At 47.5% G+C, this 21,444-nt stretch overlaps 1 protein-coding gene across 1 annotated transcript; it reads left to right on the top strand.

Moving 5' to 3' along the window:
- Window positions 1–651: 651 nt before the first annotated feature.
- LOC104300132 (ligand of Numb protein X 2) lies at window positions 652–20,548 on the top strand. The gene is made up of 9 exons (XM_009900381.2): window positions 652–1,109; window positions 4,360–4,586; window positions 6,332–6,528; window positions 7,971–8,339; window positions 11,438–11,632; window positions 13,220–13,394; window positions 13,488–13,698; window positions 18,376–18,534; window positions 19,617–20,548. Exons 1-9 carry the CDS (start codon window positions 709–711, stop codon window positions 19,750–19,752), a joined length of 2,070 nt encoding a protein of 689 aa, XP_009898683.2. The 5' UTR covers window positions 652–708; the 3' UTR covers window positions 19,753–20,548.
- Window positions 20,549–21,444: the final 896 nt, after the last annotated feature.

Below are 21,444 nucleotides of genomic sequence, written 5' to 3' on the forward strand. Positions count from 1 at the left end.
TGCAGCATCCCAGCAAACTGCCCATGTGGACAGTTCTTGATGGTTTTTTCCACTTAGGAAATGGTAGTCTTTTATAGGAAATTGGTTTCCATGAGTGAAGTCGGGCATGGATGAGCAGGGAACAATGCATTGTTTGTTAAAATGAGCTTTTTTGGAGGGAGTGGGCTTAAAAGGAAGGAAATGTGGCTTAGATTGAAGTTTCTTTTGAAATTTCTTCCTTTTCTTTTTCCTCAGCCCCGTTCAACACACACAAATCCAAACAACTAAAGTCCCCAAACTGCTGTTTCACCATACAGATTTTTAAAAGAATGTGGAAAGCCAAAGAGAAAAATTTTAAGTTGAAAGACCTGCTCTCCTCTCCCCACTCCTCTCTTTCCTCCTCTGCTTTTCTAGTTCATGTTTTAGGGTTTTGCCTAGCTGGTGTCACTGGTAGTGTGTAGAGGACTTCAGTCTTCAGTTTATCCATGTGCTGAATCAGGTCCTTGCGTTCTCTGATCCATGAGTTGATCATTCATAAGGTCACTCTGGAAGGAAGAGCCCTAAGGAGGGTAGGTGAGGGTGAAGATAGCAGAGGGGACTTAAAGCAGGGTTGCAACTTAATTGTTAACAGCTGGCTGGATATGTCTCTCTGTCTCCCTATCATTAGAGGTCCCCAGCCAGACAGCTACTTCGTGACAAGTTTCCTTGCTGCTGAGCCCAGACTACCTGATGCTGGCCACCATGGCTGATCCTGCAGCAGAAGAACACACATCCCAAGTCAGTGAACTCTGCAGTGAATGTGGTCAGTTCCATCTCTTGCTGGACAATCATCTCTACAACTTCCAGGATGAAGTGGACGATGAACTCATCTGCCACATCTGCCTTCAGCCTCTGCTGCAGCCCATGGACACCCCCTGTGGACATACATACTGTTTCAAGTGCCTTGAGAACTTCATGCAGGAGTATAACTTTTGTCCCATGGACCGGAAGAAGCTCTCATTCCAGCAGTGCCACAAGTCCAGCCTTCTGGTCCGGAACCTCCTGGACAAGCTGATTGTCTTCTGTCCTTTCAAGGATGAGTGTCAGCAGACAATGCAGAGGTGTGAACTAGAAGCTCACCTACAGAACAGGTGTGTTGCTGTTTACATTATGTTAGTCCTCCTTGTCTGCTGTGCTCCTGACCAGAAAGATCCATTCTCAGCACAGTTCTTAAACTGGGGCAAGATGGGAAACAAAAGATGATGGAGGGTGAGGCTACAGAAGTGGGTGGGTGAAGACAGTGTAATTGTGTGTGAGGGAGGCCAGCTCACATATGCTTTGGAGGCAAAGAGTGAGATGCTTGCCTGCAAGTTGTCTGCAGACACAAAACCTATCATAGAATCATTAAGGTTGGAAAAGACCTCTAAGATAAGTCCAGCTGGTTAACCCAGCATTGCCAGGTCACTGCTAAAGCATGTCCCTCCGCACCACATCTACATGTTTTTTTAACACTTCTAGGGATGGTTCCACCACCACTGCCCTGGGCAGCCTGGTCCAGGGCTTGACAACTCTTTTTGGGAAGGAATTGTGCCTCATGTCCAACTTAAGCCTCTCCTGGGGCAGCTTGAAGCTGTTTCCTCACATCCTGTTGCTTGTTTCTTGGAAGAGCAGACCAGCCCCCACCCAGCTCCCTTTCAGGGAGTTGTAGAGAGCCAGGAGGTCTCCCTTCTGCCTCCTTTTCTCCAGGGTGAACAATGCCAGTTCCCTCAGCTGCTCCTCACCAGCCCTGTTCTTCAGACCCTTCACCAGTGTTGCTGCCCTTCTCTGGACATTCTCCAGCCCATCAATGTTGTTCTTGGTGTGAGGAGTCCAAAACTGAACCCAGGCTTTGAGGTGTGGCCTCACCAGTGCCCAGTACTCTTACCACTGCCTGGTCCTGCTGGCCACACTCCTGCTGATCCAAGCCAGGATACTGGTGGCCTTCTTGTCCACCTGGGCACACTCTGACTCATGTTCAGCCAACTGTCAATCAGCACCCCAGATCCTTTTCCACTGGGCACTTTCCAGCTGCTCTGTCCCCATCCTGTAGCATTCATGGGGTTGTTATGAGCTGAGTACAGGGCCCAACACTTGGCCTTCTTGAACTTCATCCCCATTGGCCTCAAATGTCTATAATGTAGCAAATGTATATAAATTTGTGTCCTGATCTGGGGCACCTGACTGCAAATTGCCTAACATGCTTATTCTTGTTTCACTTGGGCAGAGAAGAAAGAAAGGGCCAAAGTCAACACTCTGGAAGCAAGGGATGGCACAGAGTTGCCAGTATAATTGGTCCAATTAAGATGTGCAGTGCATAAGTCTTTGATCCAAATAATGGAAGTCCCTCCAAGCTGCACATTATGCAGATGCTGAATCACCTACTTAGAATTCCATTATCCCCTTTCTTTCTTTTGTTAAGAAAGAGCAAATGAAAAAATGCTTTTCTTTTTTCTTTCTCCTCCCCCCCCATGTGTAGAGGAAAAGAGACATTTTTTTTCTTGTGGTTGCCAGCAGAGATGTGTTTTGGTGCTTCCACTGCTGGCTGAGCTGGTGGCAGGCAGAATATTGTCACTTTAAGAGGTGCAGGTGACAAAGAGGTCTTGCTGGAACACTTGTTCCTCCCTAGTTAATGATTGCAGGAAAGGGAGCTAAGTGCAAGCCTGACTGGGTGGAAGCAGACCTTTCTTGGCAGTGTGTACTTTGTCAGGGGGCAGTGAGAAATGCAACAGGCTTGTTTCCCTTCAGCTGTGGTGTGGCTTTTTGTGTATAGGCTAACCAGCACCAAGAGCTGAGAGCTTCTGTTGGTCAGGGGAAGTGACAAAGATTCTTGTCTGCCCCTTTCTCTCCTTCTGTGAAGGTTTAGAATCTCTTTTGTCATGCAGTAGCTCCTTGTCCTGCTTTCTTGTCACCAGGCAGGGCTGAATGCTTAGCCTGCAGGGACAGGGCTGCCTGGATGTGGTGCAGCTGGAGCCATGGCCCACACCAGGGCTGGGCCTTCCTCTCTGCTCTGCAAATCTCCTCTGCTATCAGTAAACTTCTGTCACTTATTAATCCTTTTGGCACAGGAGTTAAATGCAGACGAGGGAGGCACCCGAAATGTTTACCCTAGAGACTTGTCTGGAAACTATGTCATTCTCTTCTACATCTTGTAATTCTTGGTCCCCCTTCCTCAGGGGAGGGTCTGTGGTAAGCACTGAGGTTATTTCACCTGGGCTGTGAGCACAGACTGGAAAAGATTTTTGTTTTTTTAAAAAAGGGGAAAAAAAATCACAGTGGGATTTGTGTGCTCCTGGGTTTCAGTTTGAAGCGAGATTAACTGATAGGAGACTTAAGGAAATAAGAAGCATCTAGAAATTTCTTTTGATGAGATGTTTCTCTGCCCTTTGCAAAGTGAATTTTTCTTGACAAGAGGCACATGTGCATAAGTGGGTCAGTCAGGTTCTGTTTTAAAGTTTCAGGGTCAGCGTAGTACCTTGAGAATAAATGACTGTGAATAAACCAGAGGAGGTAATAGTGGGACCAGACTTGTTTAGCCAGACTGTAAATTGTGCATTTTAATTTGAAAAGTGGCTCTGGTAAACACCCAATACTACTCATGTCTCAGAAAGCGATGCTTTTGCATTCATCACCCTCCTCACCTGCCACCTCGGGTTTTTACAAGTGCTCTCGATAAAAGAGCTTGTTTTTCCTCACTGTTTTTTGCTGAGATAGGCTGGCTGTGGTGTGGCTGCAAACAGAGCACGTTTTGTTGAGTGTAGGATTACTTCTTGAACCTTCTTGTAGGAAGCAGACAACGGGAGTATAAACTCCTCCAAACTATTGTTTAGGTAGAGCCATCGTCTGTGTGGACTGGAGAGGGTCTGGGGGTCAGGTCTTGTTCAGCAAAACAAAAATCAACCCCAGGCCCGGTTTGTTGCTCTTGCACGTGTCTGGTTTATTAAAAACAAAGCCTAATTCAAGGCTGAGCTTAAGCATTGAGCTGCTTCCTTTGTGTAGAGATACAGTTCATAGTCTTCTCCAAAAGGTCAGAGCTAAGTATTTCCTTATATTTGAAGAGGTATTTTCTTCACCAAGTATTTGCCAGGTAAATATTTAGCAAGGGAGACTCCTGTTCCTATTACATTCTCCTCTTTTACATGTTGACAGTAAACAAATAACACCTTGCTCTTAAGATGGCATTACTACAAGTGGAAGCTGAAGGTGAAATGAGAGTACATTTTAGCATTTGTCATACAAACTTTGCAGCTGGTGAGACCTTGAACATGCTTCTTCTCATACCTTTGTCAGTTAGCACTTGCATGTGCTGGGTTAACCCCACGGGCAGAGAAGAACCACTTACAGTCCCTGACAATCTCTCTATAGGTGTCCTGGGTTCAAGAAGTACAAATCTGAACTACAGCAGAAGAAGAATCCTGTTTCTAAAGGGAAGGAAGATCCTCCTGCCAAGGTGGAGACCAACACACCCAAGGATCCAGAGGTACCAAGTGGAGGATCATCACTCGTGGCAGAAAGCTCTGCAGCTGCTGTGGTATCACTGGGGACTGCAGAACCTGGACTGGTTAATCCAGCTTTTGAGGAGACAGAAGAAGGTGAGAGTTTGATACAGAAATGTAATTATGTCATTACCTTTTATCATATAAAAATGAGGTCATTATCTCAGGCTATTCCATATGTAAAGTGTCCCAGACATGCCTGGATATCCTCAGTGCTGTTCAGCCATTAGTAGCCATCAGTTACCTCCTTCCTCAGCTTGTCATAGAATCACAGAATGCCAAGTTGGAAGTGACCCCAAGAATCGTCTTGTCCTACCTTCTTGTCCTTGACAGACATTCATATGCATGAGGTGTGGCAGGATCTGCTCACAAGCCAAAACTGCCTGGGCAAATCAGTTCAGAGAATCTCTGTTAGGCTGCAACTGAGTATTTGCAGCATTCTTTGCAGGAACAAAGGCAGCCCCTGTCAATGGGGATAAGCAGCACTTAAAGCACTTGCAGCAGCCAAGTAACTGGTAATTAGGAAAGATTCCAGTTTCTTAATCTTATTAAGAAAGTTAAATATACAGTTGGTTCCTGGAGTGGGCAGTACCTCCCCAATGGTGTGTAGCAAGTGTACTTTTAGAGCATAACTTGGTTTTTGGATGAATAGTCAGATATGGAACCCTTGCAGAGGGAAATAACCATCCCCAAGTCAGTGCAGAGCTGCTCAGCTCAGCCCCCATGAGAAGGCAGCAGCAGCAGTGCTGCAGTTTCAGTGCCTTGTTTCAAAGTTAGTCTTGGTTTCCAAGTGTGCAGGTGCTGGAGCTGGCAATACTGTGCTTGTGCCAGAGTTAACCCACAGCTCAGTTTACTTCTCTGTTGGCTTTTTCCCAAGTACACTTGGGGCAGGTTTTGCATCTCTTATGTGACAGCTGCAGCTTACCCTGACAGGCAGCATGCCTGCCTTCATTCGAGCAGCCCTGAGCGTTGCAGTGCTGGCGGATGTAATACTGCTTCCTAACAACAGCTCTCATCTTGTAGTGCTAGGATGAGGGACACTGGCTTGAAGCTGGAAAAGGATGGATTTAGACTGGGTATTAGAAGGAAATTCGTTACAGTGAGGGTGGTGAGATGCTGGAACTGGTTGCCATAAGAGGTTGTGTATATCCCCTCCCGGGAGGCGTTCAAGGCCACGTTGGACAGGGCCTTGAGCATCCAGATCTAGTGGAAGGTATTCCTTCCTGTGGCACAGGGGTTGTAACTAGATAATCTTTAAGGTCCCTTCCAGCTCAACCCATTCTGTGAATCTCTGAGTCTTCAAAGTGTCTGAGAAGCGCTGCTTAGTTTTCTGTATGCTGTGAAATAGGTAACCATCACTCCTGTCTTATGGGAGGGATGGGAAAAGAGGACGAAAGGAAATGAGAGGAAGGAAGTGAAGTGAGCTGCCTCTGGTAAAGCCACCACAGACCAGTAATTACAGCTCACTAGTCCCCTTTTCTAATGGGCATCATGGGATTTGGCATTCTTTGTACTCTTCCAGTAGGCCAGCTGTCACCATAGGAAAAGAAATCCCAAAATAGTGAAGCATACTGATTGCCTTTTAAAGCTCAAGAAATTATAATCAGAGAGCTTAAATTTGCTGTAAGATAGGAGATGATGTGAAACATTCTAGAGAAGCTATAATGTAACAGGGCCTTTTTGAGCTTTTAATCTGACCTGCTCTTTCCTCTCCTGAGAGCTGCTTTCCTTGCAGATACTACTTTGGACACAACCTGCCAGTGTTGTAAATCTTGTGGTGATGTGTGAAGGGAAAAAATCTATTGATGTCTCATTTTTTTCTCTTCATTTTCCACCATCAGACCTTCCTCAGAGGACTAGTCTGGTGGCTGAAACAACCACAATTGAAATTCACCGGGAAGACCCAGAGGAGGAGCTGGGGATGAGGATAGTTGGGGGTAAAGACACCCCCCTAGGAAACATCGTTGTTCAGGAAGTCTTACGAGATTCTGTCATCGCTGCAGATGGAAGAATAGCACCTGGGGACCATATTCTTGAGGTATGTCAAACCCCACGGGTAATCCCACAGCTTCTCTTGATTTGGGCTGAGAGCTTCGGGAGGAGAGGTGCCTAAAAACCAGGGAAATCTACAGCTGGGGACTTAAGAGCTGTAATCAGACTTGTGCGTGGTTCTCAGCTGGGGCTGAGAATTGTACGCTCATAGACAGGTTTGGGTTGGAAGGGGTCTTTAAAGCTTATCTAATCCAACAACTCTTGCACTCAGCAGTGACATCTTCAATCAGAGCAGGTTCCTCAGAGCCCCAGACAATCTGACCTGGAATGGTTCCAGGGATAGGGCATCTATCACCTCTGGGTAACCTGGGCCAGGGTCTCATCACTGACGGCATAAAAAATGTCATCTTTCTATCTGGTCTGAATCTCCCTCTTTCAGTTTACAATCACCATCTCTTGTCCTGTCACAACAGGTGATATTTCAGATGTTTAATAAGCAGACCTTTGAGGTTCTTTTCACCCATACTCATATTTACCTTATCAGTTTGATAGCTTTTTGAAATTTAGACCATTTGTGATAAATTAAAAAGCTTTCTAGGTGACAAATTTCACCCAGTAGCATCATTTCTCTCCAAAGCTCTGTGTGCTCTACTTGGGAAACCTAATTGCTTGCTCTGCTATGTTGCTTAAGCTGCATATTCTCAATGGGCAGGACCAAAGTTTAAGACCTCATGACTTGAAGTATGTAATGGAAGTAATCAAGAGCACCAACCTCATCCTGTGCTTGACCCATGGTGAAATTTGGTTTAGAGATGATTCACACTGCATGGCAGTGGGCTGAGCAGGGGGACAGAAACTTGTTCGCAGCAGCAGTGAGGACTGTTAGCACCTCCTGGCTATGGCTGCCTGATCATTTGACAAGCCAGAAAGACCTAGTTATCCTGTTGGACTGTGGACCAACCTCTGAGTAGTTCTGACATGTCTTGGTCTTGGCCGGGCTGTAAATAGGGGAGGTCCCCACACTGGGTAGCCCCATTAACATCCTACACAGAGTCTAATGTGCCAGCAGACAAAGCAAAAATAAGCTTCTCAGAGCTAGATTAGAGTGATGATTCCAGAAGCTTATAGACTATGGACCACTCTTCACCTTAAAAGTGAGGATGGGTAGTCTCCAGCTTGAGTCTTCTCTTCCAAGTGTGTGTTGAATGCTGGAAGTTAAAGGAAAGCTGTTCTGCTTCAGATTAGTTCTGTGTGTTGTCCAGGCCCTGCCCTCAGCTATTCACCATCAATTTTTATCTCCTCTCACCTGCTTTCTGCATTCTTTTGTAGAAAGCTCTGCTCTCTGAAGCGCCTCAGAAGCAGCTGCTTCAGCCCCAGCACTGCACAGGGAGTTGCACATCCTGCCTCTGACTTGGTGATGTTCCGCTGCGGACAGTGCCTAAATTATGCAGGTCCTGATTAGTGACTCTGGTTTGTTTGTCTTTCTAGGTGAATGGCGTCAACATCAGCAGTGTGACTCACTGCCAAGCTGTCTCCTTCCTGCGCCACCCAGGTCCTGTTCTCCACCTCATGGTCCTGCAGGAGAAGGGGTTTTCCAACAAGTCTGCACAGCAGGATTCCACTTCTGCTGCAAACCGGGAAGTGATCCACGTTACCTTGATAAAGAGAGACCGATCCGAACCCTTGGGCATCAAACTCATCAGGAAGACTGATGAGGCAGGGATTTTTATTCTAGATCTGTTAGAGGGAGGTTTGGCAGCCAAAAATGGAAAGCTGAGTCGGAATGACAGAGTCCTGTCGATAAATGGCCAGGATTTGAGGCAAGGAACACCTGAGGCTGCTGCACAGATCATCCAGGTAATTTCTGACGTGACGGTGAGGTTGCATTGTGAGTGACTCTGCAGCTGTCTGCCTCGATGGCAGGGCTCCTGTTCTGACCCAAGGGCTAACAGAATACACTGGAGCAAACTGCATCCCCTGAAATGTCTCTTTGGGAAAGTGACTTCCCTGCGGTTGTGTGGGAAGCGCTGCTTCCAAATGAAGATAAACACGAAGAGTGGGAATCTATCATGAGTCATCTCTGACAAGTCTGAAGCGAGGCAGTTGCTCTTGGCACATCAGTTCAGCTGAGGCCACTGGATCCTGCTTCATGATGTGGTGTTTGGAGCCTTTCATATGCCCCATGTAGATGCATTCAGCAGAGAGAGGGAAGGATTAGGACTACCTTGTGCTTCAAGTGGTCAAACTGAGGGTGTTTGCTGTGAGATGTGACAAGCTGGCAGCACACAATGGAACCCTCTTTACTGATTTGAAGTCTTCTCTCCCCATTTTACCTGAATTTGGGAAGGGAGTCTAGAAATCACATCAAGCAAAAAACATTCTGAAGTACAAAATGAGTAGGAGAGAGGTGGTCTTTCCCTGCATGACAGGAATGTGCTCCTGCTGCAGCATGCCAAATGTTTTGGTGAAAGAGATGGGCAAGGATTTTTGGTTGAGGAGTAAGGATTACTCCATATACAGCAGAAATCCTGCAGATCAGTTTAAATTCTTTATCTCCCTAGGCAGTGACCTTCAGTTTCTGGTCTTTATCTAAAGATCCTGACACAATACATCTCATCACATACTGTTTATATCCTGGGAAGGATCTGAGGTCAGCAGTGAGGGAGAGCCAGTCCTCTTCCTGGTTAATCAGCAGAGGAGCACAGTGGCATGGGAGAAGAGCAAGAGCAAGAGTTCCAGCACTGATTCTGTTCTGTGGCCTCTTGGAATTTTGTTGGCATCCCACAAGAGCTGCTGTATTTCTGTTGTCATGTACAAACACAACTCCTACCCGAGGAACTCTTCTTGATCCCACTGAAACCAGTCTCAAAACTGGCTTCATTAGGTTTGGGGAGTGAAATCCTTTCAATGTGACATTGGTGCAGAACTGTGAGAGGCTTCCAAACGTTATCTGTTCTTCTAAGGGCTAATTCAAATCCTTGGTTAAATGGTAATTTAATTTTGATTGCAAGCCATTTGCAAAAGAGTCCTTCTGCCCTTAATTATAAAGTAGCATTTACAGCTGGGTATGTCTGTGTGTGCACAGCCATACCTACTGTGCACAGTCTGGTGCTCTGGTTGAAGGAGAGGGCAAATCCCCACCTTAGGACGTGATGTTTACAGTATATTTTCTGAAGACATGGATTTGTGCCAACTTGTCTGGGGAAAAAATTGCTCCATCTGAAGAGGCTCTGGAGACAAGAGGCTTTTACATTCAGTTTCAGAAAACAAAACCCTGCTGTACTCAATTTGAAAAGACCAAGAAAAAACAAATAAACAAAAAAAAAATCCCACAACAAACCACCAAACAAATAGTTGCTGCAGTCCTTCTCCCAAGGCAAAGGGGATTCACTGCTGCCAGGGTGCTGGGTCACCAGGGTCCCATGTCAAGAAGGGAGGGTAACAACCGTGCTTGATGAGCAGTGCAAGGTTCTGCACCTGGGTCAGGGCAGTCCCAGGCACAAATACAGGCTGGGTGGAAAAAGGACAGAGAGCAGTGCTGAGAAGGACTTGTGGTAGTGGTTGATGAGCTGGCAGTGTGCACTTCCAGTCCAGAAAGCCAAACAAATCCTGGGCTGATCCCCAGCAGCACGGGCAGCAGGTGGAGGGTGGGGATCCTGCCCCTCTGCTGAGACCCCACCTGCAGTGCTGGGACCAGCTCTGGAGCCCCCTAACACAAAAAGGACATGGAACTGTTGGAGCAGGTCTAGAGGAAGCCATGAATGTGATTGGTGGGCTGGAGCAACTCAGAGTTGGGATTGCTCAGCCTGGAGAAGAGAAGATTCCAGCAGCCTTTGAAGGGAGCTTCAGGAGAGCCAGAGAGGGATTTTTTACAAAGGTGTGGAATGACAGGACAAAGACTGATGGCTCCAAACTGGAAGAAGTGCATTTAGATTATACATTAGGAGGAAATTCTTCCCCTTGAGGGTGGTGAGGCATTGGAACAAGTTGTCCAGAGAAACTGTGCAGCCACCAAGCTTGAAGAGTTCAAAGTCAGACTGGATGGAGCCTGAAGCAACTTGGCCTAGAAGAAGGTGGGACTAGTAGGGGGGGTTAGAACTAGATGGTCTTTAAGGTCCCTTCAAGCCCAAATCCTTCCGGTCTCTTGTCGGAAATGCCTCAGGTAAGCACCAAGGCCTTGCCCTGGTGGAGTCCTTCACAATAAGGTTTTGTCCATCTGAAAGAGCAGCCCAAGTCAGAGGAGCAGGAACAATGGGGAATACTCTCCCTGTATAGTTTTGCCAAGGCCAGGCCTACAGCTGGTTAAGTGCTTAACTGGCAGCACTCCTAGACTAAAGGTCATGTCTTCAGGTACTCTGGGGAGTGAAAAAGTGGGTGGGAGATGTTGAACAATAGATGTGGTAGATGAGCTGGGAGGGGAAGGGCTTTAGCAAGGTTCTTTGCAATGGAAGAAAAGCATCTTGCACTCCTATCATGGTCCAGCAAGTGGACCAGCCAGCCTTCTAGTTCTGTTCCCTTTGTGTCACAACACAGTATGTTGGTTTGGTTATTTGTACTGAAGTGGAGGAATTAATCATCCCTCTGCACTTTCTCTTGTTTGGTGTCTGTGGGGGAGGAGGCGTGAGTGAAGCCAGCCTCTCCTCTTGCTCCTTGTAACACTTGCTAATTTCCTTTGTCTCTTCACTGTATGGTTCTGTGGCTCTCCACAGATCCATTGCCTCATGTTGTATAGCCCTGATTCAGGCCCTATAGAAATTAACCCCAGCCCTTCTCTCTCCCCAAGAAAATGCCATCCCAAACTTCTTAACACAGAATGCATCAGGTTGGAAAGGACCCTCCAAGGTCATCTTGTACAACCCTCCGTGAGTGAGCAGTGCCATCTCCAAGTAGATTAAGTACCTGTTCTAGTATTTCCTGTCTGTCTTGATTGACACTTACTGTGCTTCTCCTGGCAGACCACTGAATCCAGAGTGAACTTTGTCATCTTGAGGCAGCCAGGCATGCAGCTGTCAGACCCAGTAGAAGATAGCAGCACCTCCAACAACAGCAGCAGTAGCAGCAGCAGCAGCAGCAGCAATGGAGGAAGCCCAGTGCACCATCGCAGACGAGTGGACCAGAACCACTACAGAAGAAAATCTCACTACCAGAAGGTGAGTTCTGTAACTAACAGCAAAAGCTCTGCTTACTCTGGCTCCAGCAGATTCATTTTGTTTGTTCTCTGATGGTGATTTATCTGATGAGACTGATCAGTGGCTCCATTACTTCTCCAGCTACTGAGAGGCAGCAGGTTTGTAGCTTTTGGTACTGGAGATCTGTACACTTGTCACATGGGAAACAGTTTGCAGGGGAAAATGTGCCAGAAAGTGAGGAGGCTGAGGGGAGACCTCATTGTCCTCTGCAACTACCTCAAAGGAGAGTGGAGCCAGGTGGGGGTGGGTCTCTTCTCATGCAGCAAGTGACAAGACAAGAGTTAATGGCCTCAAATTGTGCTATGGGAGGTTCAGGTTGGATATTAGGAAAAATTTCTACACAGAAAGGGCTCCCAGGCCTTGGAACAGGCTGCACAGGGAGCTGATGGAGTCACCATCCCTACAGGTATTTAAAAGATAACGTGGATGTGGTGCTGAGGATGGTGGTTTAGTGGCAGTAGTTTAGCAGCAGTGGTAGGACTATGAGCTGTAGGTAAGTGGTTGGACTTGATGATCTCAAAGGTCTTTTCCAACTTCAGCAGCTCTATCACTCTATGAAAACTCCTTCAAGTGTCTCTAATGTTGATGTGAGAAGCAGTGCTTAATCCTTTCCTGTCTGGAAAGAGTAATGGGAAATTCAGCATCCATAAGATGCTTAAGGCTTGCTTCTCAAATTCCATCAAGCACAATGCATTCAGGGTGTTGCATGATGACACTAAGATACACTTTTGATATGGAGCTACAGGGCTTTAGAGAAGTAGAAACTACACAAATTACACTGTGGTGCTCCTGTGACCTCAGTGTTGTGTCTGCCATCCCTTGGTATAGTGTAAGAAACACTGAGTAAGAGGAGAACCACCAAGAGAGATTTGCTTTATGCAAAGAACTTCCACTTGAGGGAGAAAACTTGCCACAACTGCTTAGATCTGGATTTAAATGTCTCTGGAGTGTGGTTCCTGGATTCACCATGTTATTTCTCCAACATCTCTACAGATCATGAGGATCTGAGCAGTGCCTCAGTTGTCTGGTATCACTTTGGAATCACAGAATGCTAGGGGCTGGGAAGGGACCTCTGAAGACTGAGTCCAAGTCCCCTGCCAAGGCAGGTTCACCCCCAGGAACACATCCAGGCAGGTTTGGAATGTCTCTAGAGATGGAGACTCCACCAGCTTTCTGGGGAGCCTGCTGCAGGGTTCTGTCACCCTTAAATTAAAGAAGTTTCTCCTCAGGTTTAGATGGAACTTCTTATGTTCAAGTTTGTGTCTGTTACCCCTTGACCTGTCACTGGGCACCACTGAAAGCAGACTGGTCCCATCCTCTTGACACCCAGCCTTTAAGTATTGATCAGCATTGAGGAGATCCCCCCCCCCAGTCTTTTATGTATGATGATGTACTTTATAATCCATATACAATTGTTTATGCCCTCAGGCAACGTGGCTGAAATGCTCTGGACTAAAGATAGAAGATGCTGTGTCATTATCTCCCAGCTCTGGGCCCCTCATGCTAATTACTTTAATGAAGCTCATTTTCTCTCTTGTTCTTTTGTAGGATTTACCTCAGGGATACATCAGTCACGAGAAGACAGTTGCAATAAAAAAGGAACCAAAGGAATCTTTAGGAATAACCATTGGAGGTGGAAGGGATAACAAAAACAAGCTCCCTATATATGTAACGAGCGTGCAGCCCATTGGCTGCCTCTTCAGGGACGGCCGGATCAAGCGAGGTGAGCAGCCTCTCGCGCTCCTCAGCCTTCAGGAACTGGGGCTCTTTTCAGTGGAAGTTGGTCTGTAATAGTCCTGTCTTATCTCATCAACAGGAGATGTACTTTTGAGCATCAATGGCATTGATCTGACTCATCTGAACTACTATGAAGCTGTTGCAGCATTGAAATCTAATGCAGCTTCCCACTCAGTTGTACTGAAAGCCTTGGAAATCCTTTCTCTGAACTCGCCAGAGCCATCTTCAGACATCAAGGAGCAGGGATTTGGCTGGTCTCCCCTCTGGATCACATGGCTTGGATTGCCCAGGTATGTTTGTTTGGTGACTGCAGAGATCTGCTCAGGCACAGAGCTGACTCAAACACCAGTCACTAATGGCTTTGTGGGGTGACTTGGAAGCTTTACTGGTATTCTCACTTAGCTCTAAAGCAGTGCATTTGTCCACAAGATGACAGTGCCATGAATACATAAGGAACTTCCCCTGCTTTTTATGGTGTGACCCATGGTTCCCCCACTTCTCTCCCCAGTACTGATGGACAGTATTTCAGAAGTTCCTGACAACCTTTTTGTCTTAGAGAACTAAACCAGAAACTGAGACTTGAATTCTGGAATGTGAGTTTTGGGCTTTGCAAGCTGGAATTTGCCTCTTTCCAGGAGAGGTTAACCTCTGGTTTGCTCACTTCCATCAAAATACATTCAGCTTTTAAAGGTAGAGGCTGTTGCCATTGCAGCTGACTGGAGGAGCATCATGCACGTGGAGCAGTAAAACCAAACCCTTCTGTGGGAAGCCTGGATTATTTACAGCCTTGTTTCCTGAGGCACCTGAAAGAAGAAATACTAACAAAGCCTCTGTCACGTTGCCCTGGTGTTGCTTAGCAGCCTGTAAATGCTAAACAAAACAGCCCAGGGAAGGGATCTTTTGTGTCTGGAGCAGCTGTAGTTCTCAGCACCATCCTACCAGCTTGCTCTGCTCTCCCAGGGAATCAGCCTGCCTGTCCTCTGCGCTCTGGTGGGAACTGGCCCTGAGCTGCACCTGGGTAGCTCAGATTTGAGCACAAACCCTCAAATGCTGGCTGGTGTTTGTGGGTACTCCTGCAGTGGAGCAAGGCAAAACCTGCCTCTGCTCTCTCCCTTCTTCCTTTAACGATTGGTGGGGATGTCTGGTGGGTTGTAGATTCCCCACCTTTCTGCTACAAGGTCTGGAATGGCCACTTGCCTTCACTGTAGGAGTGCACTGATGTTACCTGCCATTTAATGCATGCCTTGAAAGCCTTTTGCTGATGGTATGGTATTCATGCTGGCTTCTCTTCATTGGATTGTTCCTGACTCCTGAAGCAGGGAACAATGATTTCAGATGCCCTTCCTGCTTTTCAGTCCTTCTCCAGCCTAAACTCAGGCATCTGAATTTATCTGTAGCTCTTCTGAGGGTGTGAGGGTTGTTAGGAGGCACAAAGCCAAGGTTATTTCATCTCTGGATCTGACAAAACCTTCCTCCTTGTTTCCAGTACTAAAAATGTCTGTAATTTTTGTGCTTCCTTGCTCATTTTTCCATCTGCTCACTGTAAGACCTGGCAGCAGCTACTTGGTCATCCTCAGAATGGCCCTAAAGCCACCAAGAATCTGCCTACCAGTTAAGCAATCTTTTATTTGCTGCCACAATCAGATCATGTTTGATTATTGCTTGAGAATAATCCATAACCTGGATGGCACCCTAGTCTGTCACCTGGAAATGTTCAGGGCACCTTTGCACTGGCACTTAGTGCAGCTCAGGACTCTGCAGTTGAAGTGAGGACCCCAGCTGTCCTCACTCACTGGTTTTTGGTTCATGTTGCAGAGAGCTCCTGACACACACAAACTGGGCTCTAAGCCAGAAGTGCTACAGAGGAAGTGCCACTCAGACCCTGTGTGTGTCACACTCCCTTGAAATATACCAAAACTCCCTAGAAATTGCTGGCAGTGATTTTGGTTTGGGTTTGTTCAGCTTTTTTGTCTTTTTCTTTCTTTTTTCCCCCTAATTACTGCTCCAATCCAGCAGATAAAAGGATTCTCCCTTAGAGGAAACCCTCAACAAAGCCAAGGGGTGAGTCCTGCACTTGGGTCACAACCACCCCGTTGAATGCTTTAGGCTTGGGGCAGAGTGGCTGGAAACTGCCCACGAGGAAAGGACCTGGGGGTGCTGGTCCACAGCTGGCTGAGGATGAGCCAGAGTGTGCCTGGGTGGCCAAGAAGGCCACCAGCATCCTGGCTTGGATCAGCAATAGTGTGGCCAGCAGCACTGGGGCAGGGATTATCATCCCCCCTGTATTGGGCATTGGTGAGGCCCCACCTCAAATACCGGGGTCAGTTTTGGACCCTTCACTTCAAGAAGGACATTGAGAGGCTAGACTGTGTCCAGAGAAGGACAACAAAGCTGGTGAAAAGGCTGGAGAAGAGGTCTGGTGAGGAGCATCTGAGGGAACTGGGGTTGTTCAGCCTGGAGAAGGGAGACTGAGGGAAGACTCTCTACAACTCCTTGAAAGAAGGTTGGAGATAAGACAGGGCTTGGTCTATTCTCCCAAGGAACAAGCAACAGGACAAGAGGAAATGGCCTCAAGTTGCCCTCGGGGAGGTTTAGGGTGGACATGAGGAATAATTTCTTTCCCAGAAGGGTTCAAGGCCTGGCCCAGGCTGCCCAGGGCAGTGGTGGAGTCCCCATCCCTGGAGGGATTAAAAAGCCATGTAGATGTGGTGCTGAGGGCCATGGTTTAGTGGTGACCTGGCATTGCTGGGTTCATGGTTGGACTTGATGACCTTAAAGGTCTCTTCCAGCCTAAGCAATTCTGTGATTCTATGGATAGAACAGAACACAGGAGCTTTAGTCATTTCTTCCCAGTATTACGTTAAATAAGTACCAGAGAGTATAAAATCCCAGTTTGGAGGAGGTGTCCCAATTCACTGCACTGAGTCTTGAGGACACCAGGAATGCCAGCTGTAAAACCTTTGACTCCTGAAAACATGAACCCTGCACTATGTGGCTGATGGATCATTCTCAGGGGGTGGAAAAGCAGTTTTCCTCCTGCCTTTTTCCTTGAGATTTATCCAAAGGTAGACTCCTTTAAGTCTGAGCTGTCTCTGCAACAAGTCTTAGGTGCTCCACCAGACTGCAGAACTGCAGCCTCAGCAGGGTGTTCCTCAGAACACAACTTAACCTTTTACTATCTGTAAACCCTAGAATTGGAACCATAGAATCACAGGATTGTTTCAGTTGGTAAAGGCCTCGAAGATCATCGAGTCCTACCACTAAACCGTGTCCCCAGGTGCCATGTCCACACATTTCTGGAACACCTCCAGGGCTGGTGACTCCACCACATCTCTGGGCAGCCTGTTCCAATGCTTGACCACTCTTGCAGGTAATAAATTCCTACTACCCAGCCTAAACCTCCCCTGGCCATTTCCTCTTGTTCTATCACCTGATTCCAGTCAGAAGAAACTTTCTTTTTTTCAATCCCCTACAGTAATTTTATCTTACAGCAAATTCACATTCCTCTTCCTAAAAATCCCTCTTTCTTACAGAAAAACTGATTTCTAGCAAAGAGCTCTTTCCAGTTCCTGGGGAAAAGTTTCTATTTATGTTCTGTGGTGACCACTCTGCTCTCTGGGCTGTGTTTGCACCAGATGCCCTGCACGTTTCTCACAGCTGTCTTTTTCACACTTGTGTGGCACCAGCAGAAGAAAACCACTGAGGCATCGGGAAGGCAGAGCTGGGTCTTGCAGCATTTGTGTGTGAAGAACTCAAACAAAAGTAAATTACAGTTTGCAAGTGGATAATTGGCTCTTTCTCCTAGTGAGAAGCTAACTGAGAAGGCCTTTGAAATCTGAGACTCATCTGCAAACTGCTCAAGCAGAGCCCTTGAGGCGAAAACGTTTATTAGGAAAAGTTTAGCTGCTGGAATACCTCAGCGGGGTGATCAGCAGCAGTTTCACACAGGGTAGCTCCAGCAGCTCCTCGGTGCCAGAATGTAACCTGACTGCGAGCCAGAGAACGGGAGCTGCCTCCGTGAGCTCCTGCCACACCTTCTGAGCTGCCTCCCAAGGCTTTGTGTCTCTCTGGACAAACTCAAGGAGCAAGTGCTGCTGGCACTTCAACATCACATTCTCCAAGGCAGCTGTAGTGCTTGCAGCATACCTCAGGTGTGCTGAGGAGACACACCTTAGTGGGCATCGTTCACCAGCTGCCCTGTGATGTCTGCAAGGAGTCCAGTATCTCAGCTGTACACAGGGTGTGGAGCCTGCAGGAAGGACCTTTCACATTCTGATGTGGTAGTTAGGAGGCACAGCAGCCTTTCTTCTCCTGTGTTTGCTTTCCATCAGGGCTACTTCATAGAGTTGTTAAGGTTAGAAAATATCTCTAAGATCATTGAGTCCAACCCTCAACCCAACACTATGCTTGTGAATGCCTATGTTGTACTGAGTGTGTGTACAGAAGGAATAAACCCATCTCAGTTCTCCTTCATTGCAGGGGTGGAGCTGCTGCTCGTGATGAGTTCGGGTTTGTCACGAGCACTGTGCATGTTCGGTCCGTAGAATTCATGAGGTTATTAATGAATCTTTCAGGGATATGTGGAGCAGGCTGCCCAGAGAGGTTGTGGTCTCCTTGGAGAGATTCCAAACCCACTTGAACACTGATTCTGGGCAAGCTGCTGTGGGTGACCCTGCTTTAGCCAGGGGGTTGGACTGGATGAGCTCCAAGAGGTTCTGTCCAACTCCCACCATTCTGTGTCTCTGTCTCAAATTCCTTTAGAGTGGCATTTTTCTGTTCACTCTCAAAGAAGCCCTGGGAAGATTTCTAAAGGGCAGGCATCTCCAGCTGTGAAAACTGTCCCTCTAACATGCCCTGCAAAAGGGTTGTCTCAAATATTTAAAACCAGAAGATGCATCAGTGCCTGGTGGGAGTTTTCCTTGAGACACTCCTCAGCTCTCTCTGCTTCTGACTGTGCCTTTCCACAGCTACCTGCACTGCTGTCAAGATATTGTCCTCAGTAAAGGGAACCTGGAAAGCTGGGGCTTCAGCATCGTGGGAGGCTTTGAGGAGAGCAAAGGAAACCAACCATTCTTCATCAAAACCATCGTGCCTGGGACTCCTGCCTTCCGGGACAGGAAGCTGAAGTAAGTGTGAGCCACCCCAGGGGGCTGGTGATTGTACCAGCAGCACTGTGGGGACTTGTGTCAGTCTGCTGAGGGCAGCTTTCCACCCTGCTCATGAGCTGAGCTAAAAGTTATCAACTTCCAACTCTTAGCCACTCACCTGTGCAGTTACCAAAACTGGAACAGACCAAGTCCTGTGGTAATGAGGGGTTTGGTTTCTCTATAAATCTACAAATAAGGTGAATTACCAGCTAGATTTTTAAAGGGCTGTAAAGAAGGCTTTAATGGGCAATTGGGTATAAGTAGAAAGGAGATGGTTGAGGTGAGTTCTGGAGGTTCCAGAGTTAGAAATAAAATGTATCTCCTGCATTAGGAGGAGCAACAAAAGCTCTCCTATGCTGGAAACTGAAATGGAGCTTTGCTGACCTGCTTGTTGGTAATGACAGTGAGGTGAGTGGATGGTGGAGCTGGAGGACCCCAGAGAACTCTTGTGAAGTGTCATCTCTCAGAACCAACAGAGTTGGCTTCTCCACAAGTCTACAGCAGGCTGCTGAGCTGTGAAAACCCAGAGTGAGGCTGCTGGCTTACAGGGAATGTAGGTTTATTGCAGGGAGCTGGGCTTTGCTGCACTGAAACCAGTGGGAAAGGCCAGAGCTGGGTCAGAACCCTGGTGTGATGACTAGGCGCAGCTGGGTTCTTGTTGCTAGGCCACCATGAGGCACAGGGAAGGTGGGAAGAACTTGGTGTGTCACAGGAGTGGGCAGATCAAGCAGGACTCTAAAGGCTGCTGTGTTGCACTGCAGCATGCTTCACCTTGCTCCAGCAGCTGTAGCAGTGACCTTGGGGATGTGTTTATCAGCACAGGGTTTCCCGTGACTTTTCCCTTTGCTGACTGGCCAGCTGGTCATGCTGCCAGTGACCTTCACTGTCCTCACTCAAGGACCAGCAGTGTCCTTCCCTTGCTGCTTTTGACTCAGAAGTGAAAAAGGTCCTTTAACAAGCAGTTGATGATCTTGGCTCAGGGTGGGCTAGATGATATTAGGGGTCCTAGGATGCTAACAAGAATTAAGTACTGACAAGCATTTTTCCTGTCTCCTGCTTAGGTGTGGAGATGAAATTGTGGCAGTAAATGGAGTGCCAGCAATAGGAATGAGCAACTCTGAACTCATCCCGATGCTGAAGGAGCAAAGGAACAAAGTCACGCTGACGGTGGTGTCCTGGCCGGGCAGCCTGGTCTGAAAGCTCAGCCCAACAGCCCCGTTTCAGGTATCAGCCAGCAGCTGGCCACCACACAGAGCTGAACACCTGACAGATAGAGGGGATGCTGAACTCTGCCCCACACAGTGTATTGCCATGGAAGACTCTGAGCTGCCTTTCTGCAGCAAAGGTTTCCTTGCTCTACTGGGCTCTCCACACATCTGGTCCTTGGCCTCCCAGTAACAGTTAATTGAACAGTGCTGCAGCTTCCTGGGCTTATGAAAGCTCTTGAGGGTTGGTGTTGCAGAGAAAGCTCTTCCCAGTGTTTCTCTACAAACAGCCCAGGGCCCCTGCCTCTACTTTAGAGCTCTGCTTTAGATTTGGTGTTTTGAACAGGTTAAAAGAGGCATGAAGGTCCCATTTCCCCTCCTGGTTTAGTGCAGTTCTGCTCCTGATCCACCATTCTTGGCCATCAAGTGATTTTGAACTTTCTAAAGCCACTAATAAAACTCTTAAGGCTGAGGACCCAATGAAATAGCTCCTCTAAGCCCCCAGACTTGCTATTTTTAGGTTATTGAAACCTAATGAATGTGTTTGTAAACCCCAACTGTAACTCATAGCTGACAGCTGCGGAGCGGCTTGGTCAGCACAGTGGAACTGGTGACCTGTATGAAGGTCCCATCACCAGGTAGCTGTCAGGAATCATGGGTTAGGACCCCGCCTGATACTCCAGTGTGTGGTGAATCCCCACTGGGGATCCTGCTGATCTTGATTTGCTGCAACTGGGTGATTTACTGCTTGAAGAATCACTGTCAAAGGCATCGGCAAAAGTGGTTTCCCTGAGGTATGTCCCTGTGTGACTTCAGCCACACGTGAGGGCAAAGTTGTCTCTTTCTTACTGCACAAAATAACACCACTTCAGAGGTGACTCCAAGTCACCAAGACACAAATCAAAGTTACCCTAAGACAAATGTCCGTTGCTTACCAAAGATCTGCTGGTGGTGAAAGGTCTCAGCCTTGAGGAACAACCTTGAGAGGTGTCCTTGCTCTGGAGATCACCACCAGCAGCCGGCTGCTGTGTAGGGAGAGCTCAGAGAAGACTCACTTAGGCTTTTGACTTTTTGTGATAAAGTGGTCGGCTTGCAGTCCTGTTCCATGTGTTGGGAAGACATCTGTGGGACCCCCTGTACCCCCAGCTTTGTGCCTTGATAAATGGGTGGTGGAAAAGCCACCTGCTGTTCAGGTGTTAATGGCATGGTCAGTGTGCCAGGCTCATAGGCTCACTGAGTCACTGCTCCTTGGTGGGATTTCAAAGAGTTTGGAACCAGAGATGTTTTTGGCCTGCTGAAGGCTCAGGGCTTTACCTCCTGTGGAGCCTCCAGCCAACTACCCCAAGTTTGGTTAAGGAGTTGGGTGCATTCATCCCAGCAGCCAGAGATAAGGTTGGTTTTTCAACCCCTTCCTCAGATGTTTCCCTGGGTTTATGACTTGATAAACTGAGCAGCTTTTCCCACAGAAGGGAGATAAAGAGGCTTGTTAAAAGCAACCTCTGTCCCAGGACACTCTTATCAGTTTCCCAGTGATGAGAGGCAGAGATAAGGCAGGGAAGGGGGGGTGGAGGAGAATGATGTACCTGACACAGCACCTGCCCTGTCAGGCATGGGAGATAAATTCCTGCAGTTCTGTATGTGTCCCTCTGCAGCTGGAGGGAGCTGGCTGGAGCAGCTCAGAGGG

This window comes from Dryobates pubescens, chromosome 18 (assembly GCF_014839835.1).
Source record: "Dryobates pubescens isolate bDryPub1 chromosome 18, bDryPub1.pri, whole genome shotgun sequence".
Lineage (NCBI taxonomy): Eukaryota > Metazoa > Chordata > Aves > Piciformes > Picidae > Dryobates > Dryobates pubescens.

Coding starts and splice junctions, on each gene's coding strand:
- LOC104300132 (XM_009900381.2), top strand. CDS start 709: ATGCTGGCCACCATGGCTGATCCTGCAGCAGAAGAACACACATCCCAA. Junction 1,110..4,359: donor GAAGCTCACCTACAGAACAG/GTGTGTTGCTGT, acceptor ATCTCTCTATAG/GTGTCCTGGGTTCAAGAAGT. Junction 6,529..7,970: donor CTGGGGACCATATTCTTGAG/GTATGTCAAACC, acceptor TTGTCTTTCTAG/GTGAATGGCGTCAACATCAG.